At 51.5% G+C, this 22,959-nt stretch overlaps 1 protein-coding gene across 1 annotated transcript in view; it reads right to left on the reverse strand.

Moving 5' to 3' along the window:
• Positions 1-329: 329 nt before the first annotated feature.
• Smyd2 (SET and MYND domain containing 2) overlaps positions 330-22,959 on the reverse strand; it is a 43,816-nt gene continuing 21,186 nt past the window's right edge. The window contains exons 4-12 of the mRNA XM_075989448.1: positions 21,878-21,938; positions 20,929-21,053; positions 11,977-12,044; positions 9,202-9,304; positions 6,583-6,693; positions 5,410-5,530; positions 3,955-4,129; positions 2,355-2,463; positions 330-707 (exon numbers count right to left, since the gene is read on the reverse strand). Coding sequence (XP_075845563.1) covers positions 627-707; positions 2,355-2,463; positions 3,955-4,129; positions 5,410-5,530; positions 6,583-6,693; positions 9,202-9,304; positions 11,977-12,044; positions 20,929-21,053; positions 21,878-21,938 — 954 coding nt within the window. The 3' untranslated portion in view covers positions 330-626. The remainder of the gene's footprint in view (positions 708-2,354; positions 2,464-3,954; positions 4,130-5,409; positions 5,531-6,582; positions 6,694-9,201; positions 9,305-11,976; positions 12,045-20,928; positions 21,054-21,877; positions 21,939-22,959) is intronic.

Here is a 22,959-nt window from a genome sequence, read left to right on the forward strand (position 1 = left end):
CAAGAGAGGAAATGGCAGGAAGATGCAGCCTCCATTGCTCAGTATCTCCAAAAGGTGCCAAAGAGAAGCCGGGAAGAGGCCAAGTCCTCCTTCCAGGGAGGGCACCTAGGCCGGCTGGCTGCTTCTAGCGCCTTCCCTCCTGTTCCTCTCCCTCCAGAGTCTAATGTGAAAGGAACTGCAGACCAAAGAAGACGAACCCCACTCGCGGGCAAAGAACTGGACTCAAGGACTGAAGGAGAAGAAGCCTCCCCAGCACACATGCATGCATGTACGCGTACTAACATGTGCACATACGCACACAAGCGCATCCTCATAGATGTGAGAAACACTTTCAAGGCCTGGCTCTTTTATTCTTTTCTCATTTGACTCTATACAGAACATTCCAACAGGCACGGAGGAAAAATAATTGTGATTTTAAAGCTCAGTCTGCCCCAAATCTGTATTTCATGAAGTCATGCTATGACCTTAAAAAAAAAAAAGGAACGCACTGGAGATGGATTTAAGGTCAGAGCTGAACATGAACCTGAAACAGTGGCACAGGCAAGGCTTTGCGGAAGGCCGGAGTGACCCATGAGGCTGCAAATATTCAAGTCCTATGAGGTTCCTGAAGAAAAGCTGGGGTGCAGTCAGTGGCTCTCGATTTCCTGCTTGATCTCGGAGATGTATGGATGGTCCTTGCCGTGAGCTACTTCCATGATGGCAATGGCCTAGGAGAGGGCAAGACATGGGGCAGATGAGCCCAACCAGGATCCTGGCCTGCTGCACCTAGTTTGACAACAGTCCCTGCTGCATGCCAGTGCTTCCGGATGCAGCATGCAAGCCACCTCTCCCAGCCCCCTCCTCACCTCCACCTCCACCCCTACCTCCACCTCCTCCACCTCCACCTCCCAGCCCCCTCCTCACCTCCACCTCCACCCCTACCTCCACCTCCTCCACCTCCACCTCAAAGCCTCCTCCTCACCTCCTCCACCTCCTCCTCACCTTCCCCTCCACCCCTACCTCTACCTCCTCCACCTCTTCCTCACCACTTCCTCACCTCCTCCACCTCCACCTCACAGCCTCCTCCTCCACCTCCTCCTCACCTCCCCCTCACCTGGCAGATAACCCAGGAGAAGAAAGGCCCAGAGGGCCTTACCTCAGGACATGCTTCTAACCCACCATTCTAGACATTTTTGACTCACTGATGTTTTCCAGTGGTGACCAAACTAGGTACTATTTCCTGGCTTCACTGAGACAATGGACAGGACATCAACAGAAAAACCACACAACTCACATTTCATCCTAGCCAGACCCTGGTTCTTTATCTGAGATGTGGGGTGTGACCCCTGCTTTCCCAAATTCTCCACAGACGCTTTGGGAAATGTGAGGGGAGGGGGGAGGGGGAATGGGATGGGGAAAGGCTGGCCTAGACTGTGGATGCAGAATTTATAGTCTCTCAAAAAATGCACAGACTAACTCTGAAGTCACACTGCACTGTCAACATCCACATAAAACAGAGATCCTACTTCTCAGGAGGGTGACCCGGGGACAGCAGGCCTGGGTGACGGCTCAGGAAGTAAAGCGCTGTCTCAAGCACAGACCTGAGGCCTGGGCCCAGACCCACGTGAGGAAGCTGAGCATGGTGGCACAAGCTTATAAAATAAACCTGGCACTGGGGGTGATGGGTGATCTTTGGGACTCAACGCAGAGCAGCTTGCCCAAATCTGTGACCTCTGAGCCACCAAGAGACTCTGCCAACAATGTGGACTGAGGAACTACACCGGAGGCTGCCTTCTGCCTCCATATTTATAAGTTACCTGTACATACGCACATGCACGCTTACACACGTGTACACATACGCCTGGGGGCCCTGTGCCTTTTACAGCTTCCAGCTTCCAGGGGCCTACTTGAAGGGCCACTGAGCGCCTGGACTCATCTGAGCCTTCCACGTCAGGAAACTACCCCATTGCTGGAAGAGGAACCCATGTGTGATGGGCTTCCACGAATGGAGATCAGGTAAGTTCATTTCAGAATTTCCCAGGCAACATCCCAACACTGAGTGACTCTCTAGATCCAGCCCCTGATTCAGACCAGGCATCGGATTCTCAAGCCTAAAATGCAGGCAAGTGGAGAACCCGTCCCCTAGCTCTCCCAGTCCAGCCCCCTTGCTGTATGCACTCCTATCCTGAAGGGCCTGGGTCAGAAAAAGAGCAGGCTTAGCAGCGGATCCCACCTCCATCTACAGAAAGCACCCCGGAATGCCACGGCCAGAGGGTAGCCTAGAGCTGCTCCCCTCCACCACTGTGGTCACCAGCCTCCCCTGGCACAAGGGCACTCAGCAGACTTCACTGCTGGGACGCCCCGGCCCCAAATACCTTCTTCAGGGCCTTCTCCCCAGCAGCCTTGTTCTCCAGGCCCAGGTACAGTCTTCCCAGCTTTAGCCACATGGAGGCCACATTGAGGGAGTACACAGGGTAGTGCTTACTGGAACGGGAGGAAAACAGGTCACTCTACAGTAGCTGGGCTTCCCCAGAGTCCACGGAGTCCTGGCCCGAGTGTGGGGTGGGCCACACTCCACCGTACATGCTTTGTGGTTTGGGTGAAGCTCCATCAGAACTGCTGGGAAATCTCACCATGATGTGTGCATAAACACACCCAGCCCACTTTTCTATTTCAGCTACGCCCAGACGGAGAACCTGGGGAGACTGTCAAGCGAATACTGCATCCAGATGGGTAACAACCAGGCCTCCTCCCTCTCATCAGACAGACAGGCCACACACACAGACACACACACACTCACACGCATGCATGCTCACACCTGCACACGTTCACAGTCTCTGAACAGCCCGGCTGTCCGCTATACCCTAAGTCCACAGAAGCCAGAACACTGATTCATCTCTCTGCTCTCTAGCAGAGGACCGAGTGTCTGGGTCAGGTTTTCTCTCTGCTGTGAGCTCAGGCCTGCTTGATAGGGTTTGCTAAGAAAGAGCCGTTTCCTTGGGAATGCAGCCCAGGATATAGTTGTAGGTGATCGTGGAAGATGTGTTCGTTACGGGCTCCACTCTGTCCGCGCTGATTCTCTGAATTCCCAGGCAGGAGAAGGCAAGCTGCCTAGAGAAGCCTTGGGTCTGCAGCTCCCCCAACCCCTGAAGCTTAGGAAGGGGCCAATGGCTACTGCTGTCTGCCTGTGTCCCTCTCTCAGAGGAAGGTTAGAGACCAGTGAACGAACTTCCTCATCCCTCCAGGAACAGAGATCCCCAGTTTAGCTCATTCCAGGAGCAAGTTTGCAGAGCTGGCCTCCTCGTTGGCTCCCCCTGCTGGCCATCCAGGGCACAGTGGGTAAGTGGATGGCAGAGATTAGAGGGAAAGGTCTCTCTCTCTCCTTCCAGTCCCGAGTTTTAGAGCCTGGGCTTCTCAAGATCACCAGGATTACCCGGCATACGCTGAGGGAAGGTGACTTCCAGTCTAACACTCACACTATCCCGCAGCCTATCTCCCAAATGCCTACTGTACAGGCTTTGGGGGGCTCAGCCGTGATGGGGCCTCAGCCTTGGAGTGGTTGCCCAGAGGCCTATGACAAAGCTAAGACTTCTTGTCTCCCACATTAATATCTGGTGACCCTCTAGGGTGGGCCATTTCTCTAAGTCATTACCACTACAGGTTGGAATCCCATATTGTTTTATTCGACTCTGAGGAGGAGACCTCAGTAACCACAGCTGGCCACTGATCCTAGAGATCAGTGAGCCGCCACTGGCCGCTCAGTGTAAAAAGGCAGAAGGGGGCGGCGTGCATGAGTCGTCGGGGGTGGGGTGGGGGGAGGAGGCCTCTGGGATACCCCACCCCCACTTCCACTCACCAGGTCACAAGTGCTATCTAACTTCGAAGAGGTGGGCACCTACTCTAGGCATGACTCCTCCCACAAGGGGCGGGATGGGCGGGGGGGGGGGCATGCACCCCGTTCCACTCGGTGCTCACCTGTAGGGCTTGATGATCTTCTGCCCGTACCTCAGGGCTCCTTCCCAGTCCTGCATGTACAGGCAGACGCCCATGGCCTGGTACATCATGTGCAGCATGTACACATTGCTCTCCTCGAACACGGAGCTCATCTTCTCCTGGCTAAGCTCGCAGATCTCCAGCAGCTCACTAGGGGGTGCTGAAGGTCAAGGAAACGCGCATCCCAGGGAGGGCGGGGCATCCCAGGGAGGGCGGGGCACCCCAGGCGGGGTGGGGCGGGGCATCTCAGATGGAGAGTCTTACCTCATTCTGGGAAGAGTGAAGTCCAGAATGGGTAACAGAATTAAAGGGAACTGTAGTTTTCTTTTCAGAAACCAGGAAAACCCCCAGACCTTCCTTGCTACGCAATGAACAGCACAGACCCACAGTGAGGATGGAGCCCACCATCTTCAGTGAAGCCCTAATGTCACCCAAGGCTCTGAGCCTGAGCACCGCAGTGTTTCCCCAGGAGCATTTTAGGAAGCTGTGCCCCAAGGAAGCTTCCCAAGCACAGGGTACAACTGCAACCCTGCCTCTCAAGAGCAAACAATGTGCCACAGGGGCCTGGTGGTGGCTGTTCGGGAGGCCAAGTTGATGTGCAGGTTCAAAGCCTGCCTGGGTTATGGTAGGCCTTCATTATCAGCCTAGATCACACCATAAAAGCAGGTCTCAAAACTTAAAAAGAGACTGTGGGCAACACTTGAGTTACTGCCCAGCCCACCATCCTCCCTGTGGGTTTCAAAAAAATCACTTAAAAAACAAACAAACAAACAAACAAAGCTGGGCATTGGTGACATACACCTTTAATCCCAGCATTTGGGAGGCAGAGGTAGGTGGATCTTTCTGAGTTCGAAGTTAACCTGGTCTATAAGAGCTAGTTTCACGACAGGATCCAAAGCTACAGAGAAACTCTGTCCCCCCCAAAAAAAACAAATTAATTAATTAATTAATTAATTAATTAATTAATATAAAGTAAAAGGGTTGGAGACAAAGTTCAGAGGCAGAGCATATGCAAGGCTTCAGGTTCAATCCCTAATTCTGAGGTAAGAAAGAAAGGGAGGGAGGGAGGTAGCGAGGAAGTAAAGGGAAGGTTTTAAATTCTGTCCTCTGGGATGCAAATTCCAGCTCCTTTTACAAATCCCAAGAACACACTGTGGTGCTGTGTGAGACCTTAGCCCTGGGCCTTCCTGTACTAAAACAGCACACACGGCTCCTCCAGGGGGTAGCTTTCCCCCACATGGCACCCCAACCACTGCAGTCTAGTGAGGACAGCCCGGGGCTGCTGGCTTCTGTCTTCCCACAGGAGACCTCCTTCCTTCCGTATTCAAAACCTTACTCCCACCCTCTCCTTTTCCCTTCCTCCAGCTTCCCACCACCCCCTTCAGTGAGAGATAGCAGTACGGTAGTACGCCCAGATGGGACACACAGAAAGGTTATATTTGTAGTGCTTGGCCCTTCGGAATTCCTCAATGACGTTGCGCGCGTATCTGACCATGTCTCGGACGGCTTCTGCCTGTGGTGGACTGCTGAGCTTCCGGATTTCCACCTTGGCCTTGTCCTGAGGGGGATGACCACAGTGTGAGGTGCCCCCTCCAGGGCAAACTGCTCAAATCATCCCTGCATTCTCACAGAGGCTGAGGCTAGGGCTGGGTCCATAAGGAACCCTACTCTGTTCACTTTTTCTAAAACCAGAAACAGGAGCTTTCTGGTCAGTCTCCTGAGGCAGGATCCCAGGAGTGTTTTCTATAAGTGGACGGCTGTGTTTGCCCGTCTAGACATCAGGAGACCAGTGACCAGGGCTGGCCTTGGAAACCCATAATGCGGGCCATGGAGGACCTGGACACAAGTTCAAGAAGCCTGGCTATCCACGTGGAGACCAGAGGTCAGTTTCGGACGTCATTCTTGAGGTAGCTTCACCTTGTTTTGCTGAGCGGGAGGGGTGTGTGTGTGTGCGCACATGTGTGCCTGGGCACAAGAGCACAGAGGAGGATCTCATACACCCTCCTCTCTCTCTACCTTATTCCCTTCAGCAAGGGTCTTTCTCTGTACCTGAAGTGAGGCTGCCAAGCCGCAAGCTCCACCAATCCCACCTCTGTGTTCCCTACACCCTCCAGTACTGGGGTTCCAGGCACACATAGTAACACATGCCCTTTTGTATGTTCTAGGGATCTGAACGTGGGTCCTCATGTTTACCCTGAGGTAATCACACCAGCCCCACTTTGCTTCCTGAGGCTCATCAAGCAGGCTAGGCCAGGCTCTGGTGATCAACCTGTCTCTGTTCTCGCTCCGCCCCCACCTGGCGCTGGGACTGTAAGTCCACTTCCTTGTGTGTTTGCAGGTAGCACTCTGCTGAGGGCCATCTTCACAGCCTGGGCCATCACTTCTTTCTAAAGAACAGAAACCCGGTAGAGCCTCCTCCCACCTGCACCGCAGACGGGGACGTTTCTCCAGCTGAGCAGAGCCTCATCTACCTGCATTCCCCTGCCTGTCCTTGTCACATGGGTTAAAAGGGTCAAGATGCCCTGTGTGTGGGGAGAGGTTGGAGTGGGCTCACAGCAAGGACCTGGTACCCATGTGCACCCTTCTCCTCCGCCCCATCAGCGAACTGACCTTGTCCTTGGTGGTACACTCCCGGCAGTCACAGGTGAAGAAATAGGAGTCTCTTAGCCGGTCGTTCCTGTCTTCTGTTGGATACAGCAGGTCAATATAGCTGGTGAACACCTAGGGTACAAAAGCCCAGACATCTGCAAGAGGAAACGCAATTCCTACCACTCTGTGGCTTTGCAAACCTCTGACATGGATGATAGGGAGAGAAAGCAAGCAGGGTGGCCACTGAGGGTCGCACGGCTTCCTTCAACACTGGATCTCTTCGAAGGCTGTGGAACGGTGTCCATCTCCTTGTGGTGGTGAGACGGTCTATAGGCTCAGTCCCTAAACCGGGAACTAAGAGATGGAAGGACCCTTTACCTTCTCTCACCAAAAATCAGGCCTAGGACCTGTCCTGGGCTCAGGGACAGGAGCAAGGACCTCAGGACTCTGCCTGGCCCTATTTACTTCTTTTTATATCCTAGCCTGCAATGGCTCCAGGTCCTCACTGCTGTTTCTGCCGGGTGTGTGCAGGGGAGAACACGGCCTTACACACCCAGGTCTGTTCACCTATCCTCCTGACATCATGCAATAGTGCGGGGGGGGGGGGGCGGCAGGGGCTCTGAGTAGCCTAGGGGGCAGTGCAGTATACATGGCTTCCAGGATACAAGTGGCTGAGGCCTCACTCAGTAAGAGCTGCGATCCTGACGCCAGGGAACACGGAAGGGTTCCTTCATTCTCCTGGCCTTGCCTGATACAGAACGGTCTGGATCAAAGACCTGAAGCCTACAGAGAGAAGGTCAGCCCTTGTGGGTGTGCCAGACCTTTTGACTTTGCAACATGATATTATTACATAGTTCATGCCTGAGAATCATGCAATCAAGTTTTTAAAAAAAATCACAAAGATCTGATACTTTAAATATGTTTATGAATCTGTGCTGGGGGCCTTTCACAGCTATCCTCAGCCACATGCGGCCTGCTGGAAAGTGCCCATCACCTATTCATAGGGACGACAATGCCTGCATCCCACGTACCTGGGCACTGTCCAAACGTCATCAGTGTGGCAGGGTCCACGGGCCACACTGCCATTCCGTCAGGGACAATGGCACAGGGTGGTAACCAGTCCCTCACTGGTGCCTCCCTGGCTCAAGAGGCAAGCCTTGGGCATATCTTGGTTCCATCTAATACCTGGAACCCAGAGGAAATGGCTCCTTTCCGTCTGCAAGCAAATAACCCCACAAGTACTGACTTCCCTAAACTGAAGTCACCACAGGAACAATCCACAACTGTACGCCAACAAAGAAAGAGAAACACCAGCCAGCCAGGCCCTGCGACACAGGTGTGGCAAGGAAGGGAGCCGACAGTGCAAGAGAGGGACGCGTCCAGAAGATGGCGACAAAGGCCACTCCAGGGGCACCGTCCAAGGCTCACACGGGCACCGTCCACAGCCTATCCAGGAGGACAGGCCATTGTCTCTGGTCAGTCTAATGGAAGCCAGGGTTGGGCATTTCACTCTGTTTTGGTTTCAAAGGGGCCCGAGGCTCTTCTCCACACACCACTCAGGAACCTCAGAATCCAGGCTCCAGACTGGACACCCACCTCATGCGGGGCTTAGCAAAGAGAAGGAAGGGGCATGAATGTTAGCTGTGGACCTCTGAAGAATGGAAACCAAAGCTTTCTGTCACTTAGCATGGACATGTCCCTCAAAACAGCAGTATCGGTTCAACCAAAACTGAACCTAGAAAGTGTAATCATACCAGGTGGACACGTGACCACAGCATCGGAAAGAGAAGCAGTCCAGGGAACAAGTGATGAAACATGTCTCTCTATATACCTCACATTAAGGAAGGGAGCTGGAGCCTCCTGTCCCCAAAGTGCCTCTACCTCCCTGAGCTGGGCATGCACCTGCCCATGGTCCCTTTCTGAGAAGAGAACCTCAAAGACATGCCACTTGGAGCCGAGCCTCACCAGGTCTTGCTGGGCTATCTCCTTAACAATGTGCTGGTTAATTCTGCCAACTGGACAGGGCTGTACCCACAAAACCAGAACCTTCCTTCAGTTAGCTGCTTTTGTTGAACATTCTACTACCACAAGAACAGTAACAAGTCCACACAACGATGTTTAGTTTTGTGGAAGAATAACTCACCAGCCAACTGTCTCACATCGGGGATACACAGACTATAAATCCTGGCTAAGAACTTAACTGAAGGGGTTGGAGAGATGGCTCAATGGTTAAGAGAATTTGTTCTTACAGAGGACCCAGGTTCAAGCCCCAGCACCTACATGGTACTGTAGACCACAGGCGTGCACATGACATGCATACATACATGTATACATACATGCATGCATGGATACATACATACATATATACAAGGCATTCAGATACACAAAGTAAAAATGAATAAATTTTGGGGGGAAAGGGTCTTAATTCAAATTTATTTCTTGTTTCTGTCTGGCCTAAGGAAATGGTGAGCATCACGGGATATCAAACCAAGTCCCAAACCTGACAGATTGCCCAGGGAAGGCCCGGGGCCCATACAGTTTGGCTGCATGGGTCACTATGGCGATTCCACGTAGATTGGGCCGCTCTGCCTGTCACAACAGCCTGAGTCCAGTGCCCGACCGCCATGTCTTCCACCTCACCTCATCTCCTGGGTGGATCTCCTGTACGGCTCTGACTTCTGCCACGGTCCCTTTGTAGGTCACAATAACATTAGGGCAGCAGCTGTGGTTCATCAACGCGACACTGTCAATCAAAAGAGGAAACCCGGTTGTCCAAAGGCTGCGGGCAGACTGCTGAACTGACTCACGGCTTACCTGTCTGATGGCTGAGAGCGACGGAGTCTCCAGACTCAGTACACAGACAATTCTAAGAGAATGTTCTCTGCGCATTCAGAATAATACCTGGCCTTTCTGGGTTTTGTTGTCTTATTTTGTTTTGTTTTTTAAGACAAGGTCTCATGTAGCCCAGGGCAATCAAGAATTCAGCAAGTAGCCAGGGGTGACCTTGACGCCTTGATCCCTCGTGCCACCATGCCCAGTTTATGTAGTGCTGGGGTCCAAACCCAGGGCTTCACGCATGCCAGGCAAGCATGGTACCAAGTGAGCCACACCCTCAGTCCCAATGCCTAACACGTTACTCTTTCAACATATTCAGATAGGAAATCCTCATATGAAACATGATCTCTAAGCGATATGGGAAAAGTAGCATCTACCGGAGTATTCCTTCTGGACAGGCTCAAACAACAATGCTGGCAGCCGGCTGCCCCCAGGTACACACGAGCATGAGACAAAGGGGCTACTTTCTGTCTAAGTGGATCATTTCTCAAATGTTCCCTTCAGATGTCGAGAAATGCCAGCTGCTTGCAGGGGGATGGGGGGCTGTGATCCCCGCCCCAGGACCCAGAGAAGCACCTCAATCTCCAAATCTGGGAAATTGGGACATGGCCTCTCCTGCTGCTCACTGTCTGCTTTTTAGGGACAGTGACAGAGACTCGCCTAGGCGAGGTGCTTTGAGCTTTCTGATTATATCAAGGTCAAAGTTCTAAGAACAGAAACTTCTAAACTACAGGGGAAGGTGCTTGATCTCACAAATGCTGCCTTTGAAATCACACACTCATGTGATTTCAGCCCTAAAGGATTTTTCCCCAATTAAAAACGCCCAGTAACTGGGGCTTACGCTCTTGTGGGCACACCTGTCCATGTGAACAGCTACTCAGAGCACCAGCACAGCCTGACCCCAGGAGACTGGACAGAACCCTTCTCTGGCTTGCCCCAAGATGCGAAAAAGGGAAGGGATCTCAGAACCATTGCAGTTGGACTGCCCCAGAGTGCCTGCTGTGGGGGTGGGGTGTGACTCTGCCTCTCTCCTGCCTACTAGAGCTCCAAGGAGAGTGGGTGACTGGCTTTACATATGGGGTGGACAGGCAGCCAGTTCTTGTTTACATCCGGGGTGGACAGGCAGCCAGTTCTTGGTCTTGTTGCCAGGGAGGTACATTTCCACCTTGTACTACAGCCTACTTAGATTTCTGACCAGGGATACTGGGATGGCATCAGGCCCCAGGGTGTCTGCTAAGCAAAGTTTCCAAAGGGCATGTTAAGAGCCAAGCAGAGCAGGCTTCTAGAACCATCCTGGAATCTTGGATAAGGGTTAGCCCTCTCTCTCTGTCCCTCTCTGTCTCTGTCTCTCTCTCTCTCTCAAACAGTTGAACATGGTGGAGAGAGCACAAAGAAAGTTAGCCAAGCAATGCAGTATCCGGGATTGCCACTTCTGGCCACTATGGGAGACAATAAGGCGGCAAATTCAGACCCCTCAGACATTCATAAGCAGAGGCCAATGTGCAGAGCTCAGCTCAGCATCGAGGTTGTCCAGGTTGTCCTCACAGAATCCAAGCCTGTTCTTTTCTCTGTTCTCGTCCCAGCTACAGAAGCCTAAAAGTCTCTGCTGAAAGGCATGCTGGTCCTCAGCAAGCTTCTGCCTGAACTGACCACACCTCGGCTTCAGGGCCAATGCCAGTAGCTCTCTCTCCTGTGAGAGCTGCAGGAACCAGGGCCTGCACACTCAGGTCCCTTCCTTCTGACTCCCCCAATGCCTGCAGCCGGCAGCAGATAAACACACCAGGAACCGGTGCATGGCAGGTGAGGAGCAGATGGCATCCTTGGCATAGTGTGGCTCAACTCAGGGCATACAGAGGCTCCCCTGGCCACCTGTGAAGTAGGGACCAATCACTCTGAATTTCCATGAACAGAGCCATGAAGACCTCCACATTAGCTAGCCTTTCAGGGGCATCCAGATATCCCTGAAGCCACGGGGGAAAACACCTGGTAACACTGAAACTTTTCTCCAGTCACTCAGTGTCCCTCCGGCTCAGAGTCCCTCCAGCTCAGCGTCCCTCTGGCTCAGCGTCCCTCCGGCTCAGCGTCCCTCCGGCTCAGAGTCCCTCCAGCTCAGCGTCCCTCTGGCTCAGCGTCCCTCGGCTCAGTGTCCCTCCAGGCGGTGCCACTTTCCACTGGCATTTTCCAAAATGGGCAGCTGGGCAAGAGCTGACATATTCTCTCCCCAAACCATGACTAACTCTTGTATCGGCAATTAATGTCTCACTTTGAGCTTAAGAAACAAGATTTCCAGAGCCGCGGGCCTGCAGTACGCTTCCCAGCAGGCCACAGGGTGTTCCTCTCTGTACTGATACTCCTTAACAAGAGCCTGGGCCCGGTGGGATGTCACCACCATCGCTCTGCTACCTGCCACCCTCGGATCCTCAGGTGTAGGGGAAATATTTTGAAATCTGGCAGATTAAAAAGCTGTCTTAATTCACTCGGCGTTTCATGCCTGCCACACGCAGCCGGGTGGGTTATGTAAAAACCAAATTAGCGCTAAATAAGTACAAAGGGGAAGGAACGAAGTCAGACTCAACCTACTCAGGGAATATCGCCGATCCTAAATGAGAGAGCTCTTCGTCTTCAATAGTGAAGCCATTACAGTTCACCTGCAGCGAGATGGGGAGAAAGAGAGAAACCTCCGGTTACAGCTCCCCGACCGCAGCCGCACAGCACCTCTTCAGCCCGCGCCAAATCAGCCAAGACGTTCTGGCTTGGGGCGTGGAAGCTGCCCTTGCAGCATGGCATCCTCTCTCCAGTAAAATCTACCCAACGGCTCTGAGCGTCAACAGACGGAAGCAGACGCGCTGCTGTCAGAGCTCCTCTCTGCATGGCTGCCCGCAGAGCTGCAGTGGAGGGCACTGTGGGAACACGCGATGGGGCTTCTGGGAGGGAAGTCTTGTTCCTATGCTTGGGTAGTCAGACTGCTTCGGGTCAGGAACTCCAGTGAGACCACGGTGTGTGTATGTGTGCTCCAGTGAGACCACGGTGTGTGTGTGTGTGTGTGTGTGCTCCAATGAGACCACGGTGTGTGTGTGTGTGTGTGTGTGTGTGTGTGTGTGTGCGCGTGCGCACGCATCCATGCACGTGACTTAGATCCGATCCTCAAATCATTTTTCTTAGAATGGAATCTGGTGACCCAATGTCTACCTCAGAAGGTGAGGTGATAAGTTCAAACCCTTCACTCATCTATGGAAGTGTGGGCCCTTCCTCTAAGAGGTGAAGAAACCAAGAACCCCGAGGCATGTTACAGTCAAATCAGTCTCTGGTCCCTCTCTCATCTTTAAGAAGAATGGCTGCATTTAGAACACTGAGGACATAAGGTTAGAATCGGGCTGGGGAGATGGCTCAGTCATAGCCCCGCAAGCATGAAGACCTGAGTTTGAACCCCAGAAGTCATGTAAAAAGAACGCTGGGCATACAGTGTAATCCCAGCCACGGGGTGGTGGAGACAGACAGAGCCCTGGAGCTCCTAGGCTGTCTGCCTGGCCTAACCAGAGAGCCCCAGAACCCAGTGACAGGCCCATCTCAAAACACAAAGCTCTTGAGAAAGAACATAAAGGTTGGTCTCTGGCTTCCTCATGTGCATGGGTGTGCCATGCACGAGCACATGCACACGTATGTGAACACACACTCCCTCCAAGAGTAGCTCTCACCACACTGGAGGTCTAGGTCAAGGTGAACAGGCTAAAAGGATGACTTTGAGTGCCAACTCTGCACATTTCTCTTTCCACAGATAGTAACAAGCATAGCCTGCTGGGTGCTTTACACGAAAGGATGATCAGAGGTTGGGAGAGAATCCCACAGGTGTTCTCTGTAAGGACTGAAAAGCTCAGGGATGGATGACACGGTGTCGTCTCTAAGAGGATGAGAAAGGAGCCAGCACTATGGTCACAAAGCTCAGGGATGGAGGATGCGGTGTCCTCTCTAAGAGGATGGGAAAGGAGCCAGCACTACAGTCACAAAGCTCAGGGATGGAGGACGCGGTGTCCTCTCTAAGAGGATGAGAAAGGAGCCAGCACTACAGTCACAAAGCTCAGGGATGGATGACGCGGTGTCGTCTCTAAGAGGATGAGAAAGGAGCCAGCACTATGGTCACAAAGCTCAGGGATGGAGGATGCGGTGTCCTCTCTAAGAGGATGGGAAAGGAGCCAGCACTACAGTCACAAAGCTCCGGGATGGAGGACGCGGTGTCCTCTCTAAGAGGATGAGAAAGGAGCCAGCACTACAGTCACAAAGCTCAGGGATGGACGACGTGGTGTCCTCTCTAAGGATGAGAAAGGAGCCAGCACTACGGTCACAAAGCTCAGGGATGGAGGACGCGGTGTCCTCTCTAAGGATGAGAAAGGAGCCAGCACTATTGTCACAAAGCTCAGGGATGGACGACGTGGTGTCCTCTCTAAGAGGATGAGAAAGGAGCCAGCACTACAGTCACAAAGCCCGTCAGTGACGAGCGCTGAGGTGGCTGGGACTCGCGAGACTGCAAGCTCTGAGCAAACTTACTTCCTCCCGCTCCTAGGTTTCTTCCAAAGAGCACTACCAAACACCACGCTGGGTGCCCCGACCCCCCACCTCACAAGCCCGCAGTATCGTGCTAGCATGAATGCAGCTGTCCACCGTACAAATAACCAGGGCTCCCGGGACCCACGGCGGAGTGAGCGGTTCAAGGATGTGTGAGATGTGGCGGCATAAAGGGAGTCACGGCTCACCCAGGATGTTCTGACGAAGCCCGGCGTCTGTACACCAGACTATGCTTGCAACTGGGGTAGGAGTGCTGTGTGGGAGGTTCAAGGGCAGCCTCTGCCATTTTACACAGGGCCTCTTCGTTTGCTGCAGCATAAGCCAGGCCTGCTGCCGTGCAAGCCTCTGGGGGCTCTCCTCTCCCTCTCATACTGCCTGAGGACCACAGCTGGGGTAACTGGTACTCAGGACTGCATCTGCTGGGGTCTGAACTTGGGTCCTCACACTTGCCTGGCCAGGGCTTCCCTCACTCAGCCATCATTCCAGGTGTGCCATTTCTCATGATAAGCTGTGTCTATTAACTGGGAATGTGGCAGTTTTGCATAAAATTAAAAGATTATTAGAAAATCTTGGGAACCTTGGGTGCATACCGTAGTAAAAACTATGATAATTTTACTTGCACTACTGAGGTAAAGAAAGAAGAGGAAGAAAAAGAAAGAAGAGGAGGAAGGAGGGAAGAGGAGGGGAGGAGGCGAGCACTGTGGGTTCATAAAATGTCCCAAAGGTCTGACATCCCTAAGTAGAAGCCTGCACACTGTCTTTTTATGCACCCTGACCAAGTGCATCCCTGCACCTTTAACCACGAGCTGCCAGCCCACATTCGGTAGGATGAACTGGGATTTTTCTTTTGTTTGGCAAAATTTCTTTAGCATGAACTCCATTTCTAGGTGTTTCTGGCTAGGTACTGGGCAATAATTTTCTTCTGCTGGACTCGGGGCTCACGGTACCCACAACGGCTGGCAAATGCTTGCTAAATGAAAGAGAGATTCCTGGGGTTCATGATGTGAAATTCCCAATCAATAAAAATATGAAAAAAAAACCAGAGATATATCAAAACAGATGGCGGAACAGCCAGCTCCCCAGCCTTTGGGAACTGAGCTGTAGTTCTCTGATCTGCATCCCTTCTTTTTACCCCTTTCTATCCCTCCACTTATGCTGTGGGAGTGTGCGCACATGTTCTCTTATGGACATGCTGTGGGAGTGTGCACACATGTTCTCCTATGGACATGCTGTGGGAGTGTGCACGCATGTTCTCCTACGGACATGCTGTGGGAGTGTGCACACATGTTCTCCTACAGACATGCTGTGGGAATGTGTATACATGTTCTCCTACGGACATGCTGTGGGAGTGTGCACACATGTTCTCCTACAGACATGCTGTGGGAGTGTGCACACATGTTCTCTTACAGACATGCTGTGGAAGTGTGCGCACATGTTCTCCTATGGACATGCTGTGGGAGTGTGCACACATGTTCTCCTACAGACATGCTGTGGGAGTGTGCACACATGTTCTCCTACAGACATGCTGTGGGAGTGTGCACACATGTTCTCCTATGGACATGCTGTGGGAGTGTGCACACATGTTCTCCTACAGACATGCTGTGGGAGTGTGCACACATGTTCTCCTACAGACATGCTGTGGGAGTGTGCACACATGTTCTCCTACAGACATGCTGTGGGAGTGTGCACACATGTTCTCCTACGGACATGCTGTGGGAGTGTGCACACATGTTCTCCTACAGACATGCTGTGGGAGTGTGCACACATGTTCTCCTACGGACATGCTGTGGGAGTGTGCAACATGTTCTCCTACAGACATGCTGTGGGAGTGTGCACACATGTTCTCTTACAGACATGCTGTGGGAGTGTGCGCACATGTTCTCCTATGGACATGCTGTGGGAGTGTGCACACATGTTCTCCTACAGACATGCTGTGGGAGTGTGCACACATGTTCTCCTACAGACATGCTGTGGGAGTGTGCACACATGTTCTCCTACGGACATGCTGTGGGAGTGTGCAACATGTTCTCCTACAGACATGCTGTGGGAGTGTGCACGCATGTTCTCCTACAGACATGCTGTGGGAGTGTGCATGCATGTTCTCTTACGGATATGCTGTGGGAGTGTGCACGCATGTTCTCCTACAGACATGCTGTGGGAGTGTGCACACATGTTCTACTATGGACATGCTGTGGGAGTGTGCACACATGTTCTCCTACAGACATGCTGTGGGAGTGTGCACACATGTTCTCCTATGGACATGCTGTGGGAGTGTGCACACATGTTCTCCTACAGACATGCTGTGGGAGTGTGCACACATGTTCTCCTACGGACATGCTGTGGGAGTGTGCACACATGTTCTCCTACAGACATGCTGTGGGAGTGTGCACACATGTTCTCCTACAGACATGCTGTGGGAGTGTGCACACATGTTCTCCTACAGACATGCTGTGGGAGTGTGCACACATGTTCTCCTACAGACATGCTGTGGGAGTGTGCACACATTTTCTCCTATGGACATGCTGTGGGAGTGTGCACACATGTTCTCCTACGGACATGCTGTGGGAGTGTGCGCACATGTTCTCCTATGGACATGCTGTGGGAGTGTGCACGCATGTTCTCCTATGGATATGCTGTGGGAGTGTGTATACATGTTCTCCTACAGATATGCTGTGGGAGTGTGCACACATGTTCTCCTATGGACATGCTGTGGGAGTGTGCACACATGTTCTCCTATGGACATGCTGTGGGAGTGTGCACACATGTTCTCCTACGGACATGCTGTGGGAGTGTGCACACATGTTCTCTTACAGACATGCTGTGGGAGTGTGCACACATGTTCTCCTACAGACATGCTGTGGAAGTGTGCACACATGTTCTCTTACGGACATGCTGTGGGAGTGTGCACACATGTTCTCTTACAGACATGCTGTGGGAGTGTGCACACATGTTCTCCTACAGACATGCTGTGGAAGTGTGCACACATGTTCTCTTACGGATATGCTGTGGAAGTGTGCACACATGTTCTCTTACGGATATGCTGTGGGAGTGTGCACACATGTTCTCCTACGGACATGCTGTGGAAGTGTGCACACATGTTCTCTTACGGATATGCTGTGGGAGTGTGCACACATGTTCTCCTATGGACATGCTGTGGGAGTGTGCACACATGTTCTCCTACGGACATGCTGTGGAAGTGTGCACACATGTTCTCTTACGGATATGCTGTGGGAGTGTGCACACATGTTCTCCTACAGACATGCTGTGGGAGTGTGCATACATGTTCTCTTACGGACATGCTGTGGGAGTGTGCATGCATGTTCTCTTACGGATATGCTGTGGGAGTGTGCACACATGTTCTCCTACAGACATGCTGTGGGAGTGTGCGCACATGTTCTCTTACAGACATGCTGTGGGAGTGTGCACACTTGTTCTCCTACAGACATGCTGTGGGAGTGTGCACACATGTTCTCCTATGGACATGCTGTGGGAGTGTGCACACATGTTCTCTTACGGACATGCTGTGGGAGTGTGCACACATGTTCTCCTACAGACATGCTGTGGGAGTGTGCATACATGTTCTCTTACGGACATGCTGTGGGAGTGTGCATGCATGTTCTCTTACGGATATGCTGTGGGAGTGTGCACACATGTTCTCCTACAGACATGCTGTGGGAGTGTGCACACATGTTCTCCTACAGACATGCTGTGGGAGTGTGCACACATGTTCTCCTACGGACATGCTGTGGGAGTGTGCACACATGTTCTCCTACAGACATGCTGTGGGAGTGTGCATACATGTTCTCTTACGGACATGCTGTGGGAGTGTGCATGCATGTTCTCTTACGGATATGCTGTGGGAGTGTGCACACATGTTCTCCTACAGACATGCTGTGGGAGTGTGCGCACATGTTCTCTTACAGACATGCTGTGGGAGTGTGCACACTTGTTCTCCTACAGACATGCTGTGGGAGTGTGCACACATGTTCTCCTATGGACATGCTGTGGGAGTGTGCACACATGTTCTCTTACGGACATGCTGTGGGAGTGTGCACACATGTTCTCCTACAGACATGCTGTGGGAGTGTGCATACATGTTCTCTTACGGACATGCTGTGGGAGTGTGCATGCATGTTCTCTTACGGATATGCTGTGGGAGTGTGCACACATGTTCTCCTACAGACATGCTGTGGGAGTGTGCACACATGTTCTCCTACAGACATGCTGTGGGAGTGTGCACACATGTTCTCCTATGGACATGCTGTGGGAGTGTGCACACATGTTCTCCTACAGACATGCTGTGGGAGTGTGCACACGTGTTCTCCTACAGACATGCTGTGTGAGTGTGCATACATGTTCTCTTACGGACATGCTGTGGGAGTGTGCATGCATGTTCTCTTACGGATATGCTGTGGGAGTGTGTGCGCATGTTCTCTTACGGACATGCTGTGGGAGTGTGCATGCATGTTCTCTTACGGATATGCTGTGGGAGTGTGTGCGCATGTTCTCTTACGGACATGCTGTGGGAGTGTGCATGCATGTTCTCCTACAGACATAAGTGTAATCTCGCTTCCTTCTGGAGAGGCAGTGGTGGTATTTGAGCCAAACTACATAGCAATTTTCCTGCCAGCCTCCCCTCCCTTCTGAGATGTCCCTAGAGAAGAAAAGTGAACTTGTAAATTAGAAAAGATGCATGGGCTGTGGTTCTTTTTTCCCCGAGTCAAACCAGGCGTAAGCGCCTTGCTAAAGCTATCTCATAATTAGCATTTAAACTAGACGCAGGCTGCACATCCAACACTCTCTCATCCATGCGCAGGTTTGCAGTGATTAAAGCAGCTCAGAGGGCTGCAGTAACCTTCGGCTGCCAGCTGCCACTGCATTACCCGACAAGAGCCTCCTCAGCTGGGTGAAAGGCTCAGGGCAGAACAGCACACACCAGCTGGAGCCGAGGCAAGGCCAGAGGGCAAGGGGGGCACGAGCCACATTTCCTTTGAGCTCTAGCATTTTCTCCGGGGGCACTGGATTCCCCCTAAAACTCACACAAGGACTTTGTGGTGTATGGGGCTTTGGATGCGGCTCAGTTGGTGGAGTGTTGGCCCAGATCACAGGAAACCCTGGGTGTGGTGGTGCATACCTGAAATCCCTGCACTTGGGAAGCTTGGTGTCATTCCTGGATACACAGTAAGTCTGAGACTAGCCTGTGCTACATGAGAGCTATTGAAAGGAAAACTGAGATGAAGCCGGCACGTGGCACACAAACAGCTTTGAATGAATACAAAGATTTAATCAATGTAAAGGTCATAAGGAATAAATTCCTAGTTGTATGCAGGTATGCACACACCTGTGTGGGTTCCCTAAGGCACACACACACACAATTTCATTTCTCCATATGTACACTTGACCTTTGATGTGAACATGGGGTGTGATCTGAGCCAAGTACATCAGCACACGGAAGGCCTACCGGCATGCATTGCACTATTAAAGGAAAGGTCTTTTTGGCCATCGCCTGTGACAAACTTTACTTGGCTGTTCTACCTTCATATAACCACGTCTGAGCGAGAAGAAACTCCTGTAAGAACAGTTTCAGAAACTCGGATCCCACACCCGCCTCTAACATCTTTGGGTGTTGTGATGGCTAATATTGGCTGTCGACCTACCAGGATTTAGGTTTGCTACAGATACATGCCTCTGGGCATGTCTGAGGGGGACCAGGTCAACCCACGAGGGAAGACCTGAGCTGGACATGGGCTGGGGTATGGACTGAACGTAAAGCGTCCTGCACAGTAGCACTGGTCTCTCTAGCCCAGCCACCCGCCTTCCCACCATGGACCGCACCCTCAAATCATGAACCCAGATAAACTATCCCTTCCTGAAGCTTCTTTTGTTGGGTGTCTCTCCACAGTCGTGTACAGATGCTGAGGAGGGTGCAAACCAGGTGTGGAAATGAGCATGACCATGGGCTTCCATCTTAACTCTCCTTACCGGAACCCACGATTCCTTCTGCAGGAGTACCTGGTCATCGTCACATGGCTGAAATACTCTGCATAAACACTAGGTCCGCGGCTAATCCACGGAACCGTTAGCAGTGTTGCTCACTGGGGTCGAAGTGGGGAAAGACTCACTTCTCCCTTCCCTCTGTCATAATGCTTAGTGCACGGCTACTGTTTTCACTCATTTTTAGCATGTGGGGTGATTATGTGTGTTTGTGTGTGTATGAATGTGTGTCGTGCATGTATGAGTGTGTACAGTGTGTGTGTGTGTATAAATGTGTGTATGTGTGTATCTGTGCTTATGCATGTATGAGTGTGTGTACGAATGTGTACATGTGTGTGTCTGTGTTTGTGCATGTATGTGTCTATGTGTGTGTGTGTCTCTGTGTGTATGCATGTATGTGTCTCTGTGTGTGTGTCTCTGTGTGTATGCATGTATGTGTGTGTCTCTGTATGTATGCATGTATGTGTGTGTGTCTCTGTGTGTATGCATGTATGTGTGTGTGTATGACTGTGGGGGATATGAAGGTCAGAGGACAACCTTGGGTGTTGTTTCTCAGACAATGTCCACCTTGTTTTATTGTATTTTATTTTTACTTTATGTGTATAAATGTGTTGCCTGTATGTATGTATAATGCATGCCCTGTACCCATGGAGGTCAGAAGAGGTCATAGGCTCTCTTAGAACTGGAGTTACAGATAGTTCTGAGCCACCATGTGGGTGTGGGAACCGAACCCAAGTCCTCAGTAAGAGCAGCAAATGCTTTTAACCTCTGAGCTGTCTCTCTATCTCAGCCCACCTGTTTCTTGAGAAAAGGTCTCTCATTGGCCTGGAACTCGATAAGGGAGCTAGGCGGCCTGTGCCACTGAGTCCCAGGTTTGCACCTGTTTCACAGGGCCCAGGACTTTGTCAGGTAGATACTGTCAGCATTTCCACGTGTCTCCATGGGTACATGCTGTAGGAAGGGCGCTGGCACCCTCACCTGGGCGAAGAGAACCACGAGGCTGCTGTGGTCGGGGAACTCCAGGTGTCTGGAGTAGAACTGATGGAGAGCAGCGATGTCGCTCTGGATCAGGTCCTTCTTCTCATTGTCCAGTTTGTCCAGATCTGTGAGAAACAATCTGTTACCACAGAAACCCTGAGTCCCTCTTGCTACAAACCGCGGGGTGGTCACTGTCGAGCCCTGGAGAACACATTCCCCATGACGTGGTCTAAATTAAGAACTGTCTCTTCCTCCATCAGTCAAAGGTCATGCAGGCACGAAATTCCACCTGACCATGAGCAGTGAGGTCAGAGAGAAGCAACTGTAGATGACATCCAACCTCACTGTCCCTTACTGGGCCCTGGGATCTGGGTCACCGTCAAACAGCTGGATAGCCCTGATTTAATGCCTTTAGGTAAAGCCATCACCAGGGAACTGAGAAAACAATTCAATTGGTAAACTGTGTCCCCCAAGGGGACTGTGTCTTTTGGCTTCCACATAAACCTGTACATGTGTACGTGAACACCTGCATACGTGCACAGCAAATGTGTGCACACACAAACATCAGTTTTTCCAGACTGCAGAGTAGCTAATACCCAAAACACCCAGCGTGCCAGGAGCAGAGAGGACCTCTGTGTGAGCCCCGACACCCAGAGTGCCAGGAGCAGAGAGGACCTCTGTCTGAGCCCCGACACCCAGAGTGCCAGGAGCAGGGAGGACCTCTGTGTGAGCCCCGACCTCCCCTGATCAATTCCTAGTCAACTTGTAAACTCAGGGGAGAAACAATGCTAGGAACATATTTCAAAATAAAACACGGGTCAAAATACAACAAACAGTTTTAAAAATCACCATCCTTACTAAGAGAATGAGTTATTTCTGCCTTCAATCCACCTGATGAGAATTCAATTTGCATCTAAAATAAGAGAGCATCCACTAGAGAAATACTTACGGGATTCAAACTCCTTCACAGCCAACAGTTTCTCTGAAGGCGTCCTCTCCGGGTGGATTTTCTAGAAATTGGTGACAAAATCACAGAGAAACATTAGTGCCCGGGCTCAAATGCACCCTTGTTCTGTCCAAGTGAAGACAACACAACCATGTTCAAGGAAGAAGGCCACTCAAGAGTCCACACTAGGCTCTGAGTCTGCCCGACCTCCAGATCCAAAGGGCTTGTTTTAAAAGCATTTGAAAGGGTCCACAGTATCCCTAACGCCCTAATACCCTGCACACACAGTAGGTTTGGAAATGCTCATTACAGAGAAGAACGGGGCCAGAAAACAAGTTTTTAGGGCCCTGACTTAAAAGGACCGCGTCTACAGACAAACCATCCTATTTATTACTTCTCCTTCTAAAAAAGAACAAAACGAAACCCCCATCCATTTCCCACTTTCTTTAAGCATAGGCTAAAATGATCTCAAATCCCACATTTCAAAAGGAACACGTTGGGTTGTATCTGCAAGCCCAGCCACACTTGAAACGCCTGCTGCCTTTGTTCTAGACGCCCTAAGAGGAGCTAACAATAGCGGAGCCACGAGGCTTTGAGAACATGAATAAACTTGGTGTTGACAGGAGTTCAAAGGCAGAGCTCAGGAGCTGGCCCGAGGCCTGGGCTTTGTAATCTGGCCATTCAATTTGGGGGTACAGGTGGTTGGTCTAGCAGGGCGCTCTCACCTCCCTACTTAACATGTTAAGCTTCCCCTAGGTAGTTGGTTGTCTGTCTCCCCTAATCCTTTGCGAGTTCCTAGAATACAAATGGTCTGGGTTTTTATTATTTTTTTTTTAATCACCTATTCCTATGGAGATGAAAAGATGGCCAGGTAACTTTCCATTTAATAGTCGATTAGTGGTAATTATAACAAAAAATAAAGGGAACCTCTAAACTCATCCAGGCACGCAGACAGAGCGGACAGGCACAGGGCACACTTCTGTGAGAAGTCATCCTGCCTTAGGGGGTGGGGGGCACCTCACTCAGGAAAGCTCCTTAAGACGGCTCTGACAGAAACCGTGGGAAGGTGAGGGGAAGGCAGGGCT

The sequence above is a fragment of the Microtus pennsylvanicus genome, chromosome 10 (assembly GCF_037038515.1).
Source record: "Microtus pennsylvanicus isolate mMicPen1 chromosome 10, mMicPen1.hap1, whole genome shotgun sequence".
NCBI classification, from domain to species: domain Eukaryota; kingdom Metazoa; phylum Chordata; class Mammalia; order Rodentia; family Cricetidae; genus Microtus; species Microtus pennsylvanicus.